The following is a 3,365-nucleotide window of genomic DNA, read 5'->3' as shown; positions in this document are numbered from 1 at the left end:
CTCGCTGTCCCGCGAGCTGGAGCGGGCGGATGCGCAGGAGCGCGCCGAGCGAGCACGGCCCATGGCGCGGGAGGGGTGGCGCCACTGACCGAGCGGCCAGCGACAGGTGTAGGTAGCCGCCGTGGCCGGAACGGCCGTCGGCGCGTGCGGGAGGGAAGGAGCTTCTAGTCAAGAGCCAGTAGGTAATGATTTTGTACGCGAGCATCAGTGCTAACTGTAAGTACACAGTTAGGTCAGGGCAATAGAAGATGCCTACCTCATTGTCTTAATCTTGCTTTTTTTTGTGAAGGTTGCAACTCACAAGTAACTGCAAACAGGTCAAGAACATAAAGAGTCCTGCCGGAAATCATATTCATATAAATGTGAGGTATCGTGTGCTAACTGCAAACAGCAAATTTTAAGACCACTGGGGAGTAAGTGATTTGTAATGTTAAATTTTCACATTGTTTATGGTACTAGACATTATTCAACCGATATTTTCTCAGAAACATATTCAACTGAATGTTTGGAGCAAAAGAAAATACTTTTCTGAATATGATGTCAACTGAACAGCTGTTGGCATCAGGGGCGGAGACAGGCCCCAGGCCCGCAGGGCCTGGGCCCGGGGCGTGAGGCCCAACTCCTTTGGTGAATGTACTGCTACCTAATACGTGAGGCCCAAATCCAGGAGAAATGCTTGAAGGCGGCCCGGGGCACGCGGCCAGCCTGGCTCCGCCCCTGGTTGGCATGAATGCTTCTGAAGAAACTCATAGCAATGTACAGGATCTCAATACAAGGATATCTTCTATAGATTCTACAGTGCTACAAAGACACTGCAAAGTAGTCAAAATTGGTATGGTACCAGACTAATCTCTACAGGAACAAATCCCTGCCCTAAAAACATGAAACCCATTCGAGTCTCTGACTGAAATCTCTTTTCCGGTAGCAGCAGAGGCATGCTCCAGAAATGAGTGGCAGTCACCACACATGCGGATGTTCTTCACCACACGGATAATTTTCCCAGAGCCTGCCATTAGGAGGCCATATGTAGCTGCCAGCTTTGCACTGTGGTACATTAGGAAGTGTCTCTTTTGGTATTCCTCGACATCATGTAGGACAAAGGTGGTGTCTGGTTCATACCCGGCCTTAATGCACTCAAGAGTTAGCACGTCCAGACCAGCATAGATGTCCTTGGACTGAGGATGTGATCTATCTCGAGCGAAAAATGAGTGAATAGCATTGTCATAAAATGTCCAGCTCCTTGCTGGAATCTTATGGATACCCTTTTGCCGCATCTCCAGCCTTGTGTTCTCTGAGCAATGCCACTTTGCTGATTCAGAGTACAGATTAGATGCCAGAACATATGTGGATGGGTCTTGTGGTTCCAGGGCAAGTAGATGACTCATAGCTCGCCTTCGCAGTGTCATATTGGACTGCTTGCTACAGCTTTCCAGCAAAGATCGCCAAACTAATGCACCAGGCTTGAATGGCATACTAGCTATAAACTGTTCAGCCTCATCAAAATGACCCCAGCAGCCAAGGACGTACACAACTGCTGCAAAGTGTTCCATAGCAGGTTCAGTGTTGTACTTGCTTGACATACAACGAAACAGTTCCATAGATGCATCTGCAGAATCTGAGTCTGTACAACTGCAAGCTGATATGATCAGAAGAAAGGTCACGGAGTCAGGCTTGATGGCTAATCTCTCCATTTGAGACCATATGTCCCATATTTCATCTCCCTGGCGATGGAGAAGATGAGCAGTGATCAGCGCATTCCAAGACACAAGGTCTCGATGAGGCATTCGCTGAAAGAAAGTGACTGCATTTTCCAATTGTCCGCACTTGCCATACATACTGACAATTGCATTACCAACTCCACAAGCACGCAAAAGCCCAGATTTTGCAGCAAGCAGATGCAGTTGCTTTCCAAGCTCCGTAAAACCCAAAGCACCACAAACTCCAAGTGCAGTAGTCAACAAAAACGCATCAATGAACTGAATATCACTGCTTCTAAACATTTGAAGGAATGTAGAAAGCGCTTTCTCATACTCTCCATCTCTAACGCTAGAAAGCAGTAAAGAGCTCCAAGCAATGTGAAAACTCTCCTGGTGGCGCCAATGCTCAAACAACAGACGTGCATCTCCAGACCTACCACACTTGACGCACATGTCTATCAACGCGGCGTCAATCCAAGGACTTGAACCGCAGCCACACTTAATCACAAATGTGTGAACCTGCTCACTCATCTTCCTATCCGCAGCAATAGCACAAGCATTGAGGACACCAGTCATGGTGACGTCTGACATCTCCAACCCATTCTCCAGCATCTGCCTAAACAACCCGAGCCCCTGCAGCCCAGCCTTCCTAGCAAAACTGACTCGCACACCTTCCTTGTTCTGACAAAACCCGGTGAGAACTGCATTATATGTAACAAAATTCCTCTCAGGCATCCGATCAAACACGCGCAGAGCCTTGTCAACTAAACCAAATTCCATGTATCCATTGAGTAACCCAGTCCACGAAATTACGTCCTTTACTGGCATCCTCTGAAACACACCAACCACATCCTCGACAGAATCACCATGCTCAGCATAAAATCCAATGAGCGCATTGCCCACACTCAAATCCAGCTCCATCCCGGACTTGAGAGACAGAGCGTGCACCGCTGCCCCCAGAGGCAGGCTGAACCCTTCAGTAGCCGCCGTCAGAAGCGCTGACAGAGAAAACCGGTCGACCGCAACATCGGCCGTCCGCATGTCCCCAAACAGCTCAAGCGCCTCCTCGTACCTCCCCAGCTCGACCAGGCCGGACAGCACCGTGTTCCATGAGGACACGTCGCGCTCCTCCATCCCGTCGAACACCCTCAGAGCGTCCTCTAAGCGACCGCACTTGACGTACATGCCAAGGAGCGCGTTGGCGACGAGGAGAGAGCCGCCGGAGTACCGTCCCTTGGCGGCGAGCGCGTGGACCTGGGTCCCGAGCCGCGGGTTGCCCCTGCGGATGCAGGCGGTGAGGAGGCCCACGAAAGTGTACTCTGTGGGGGCGACTCCCGCGAGGCGCATGCTGCGGAAGAGCGCCGCGGCAGCAGATACGGGGGAGCCCAGCCGGGCGTGGCCCGAGATGAGCGCGCTGTAGGAGGCAGCGTCACGGGCGGTCATCCGGTCGAACACCTCAACCGCGTCGGTGAGGCGGCCCGCGCGGATGTAGCCGCACATGACGGCGTTCGCGAGGCGCGCGTCCGCGCTAGACTTGGCCGCGACCGCGTGCGCTGCGCGGGGGTCGGCCGCGTGGGGGAGGAGGCGAAGGCGGGGTGCGGTGCCATGGGTGGCGGCGCTGGTGGTGGTAGCGGGAGGAGGAGGTGGCGGAGGGGCCGGAAAGGAGAG

At 52.7% G+C, this 3,365-nt stretch overlaps 1 protein-coding gene across 1 annotated transcript; it reads right to left on the bottom strand.

The window, feature by feature from the left end:
• Window positions 1–504: 504 nt before the first annotated feature.
• Window positions 505–3,359, bottom strand: LOC119356059 (pentatricopeptide repeat-containing protein At5g03800-like; the record flags this gene model as incomplete). The annotated part of the gene is made up of 1 exon (XM_037622958.1): window positions 505–3,359. A coding segment is annotated over one exon (2,514 nt), but the record flags the coding sequence as incomplete, so codon positions are not given.
• Window positions 3,360–3,365: the final 6 nt, after the last annotated feature.

This window comes from Triticum dicoccoides, chromosome 2A (genome assembly GCF_002162155.2).
Source record: "Triticum dicoccoides isolate Atlit2015 ecotype Zavitan chromosome 2A, WEW_v2.0, whole genome shotgun sequence".
In the NCBI taxonomy this organism is placed as follows: domain Eukaryota; kingdom Viridiplantae; phylum Streptophyta; class Magnoliopsida; order Poales; family Poaceae; genus Triticum; species Triticum dicoccoides.
Note: the sequence above shows the minus strand (reverse complement) of the source record. Positions and strands in the feature narration are given on the sequence as shown.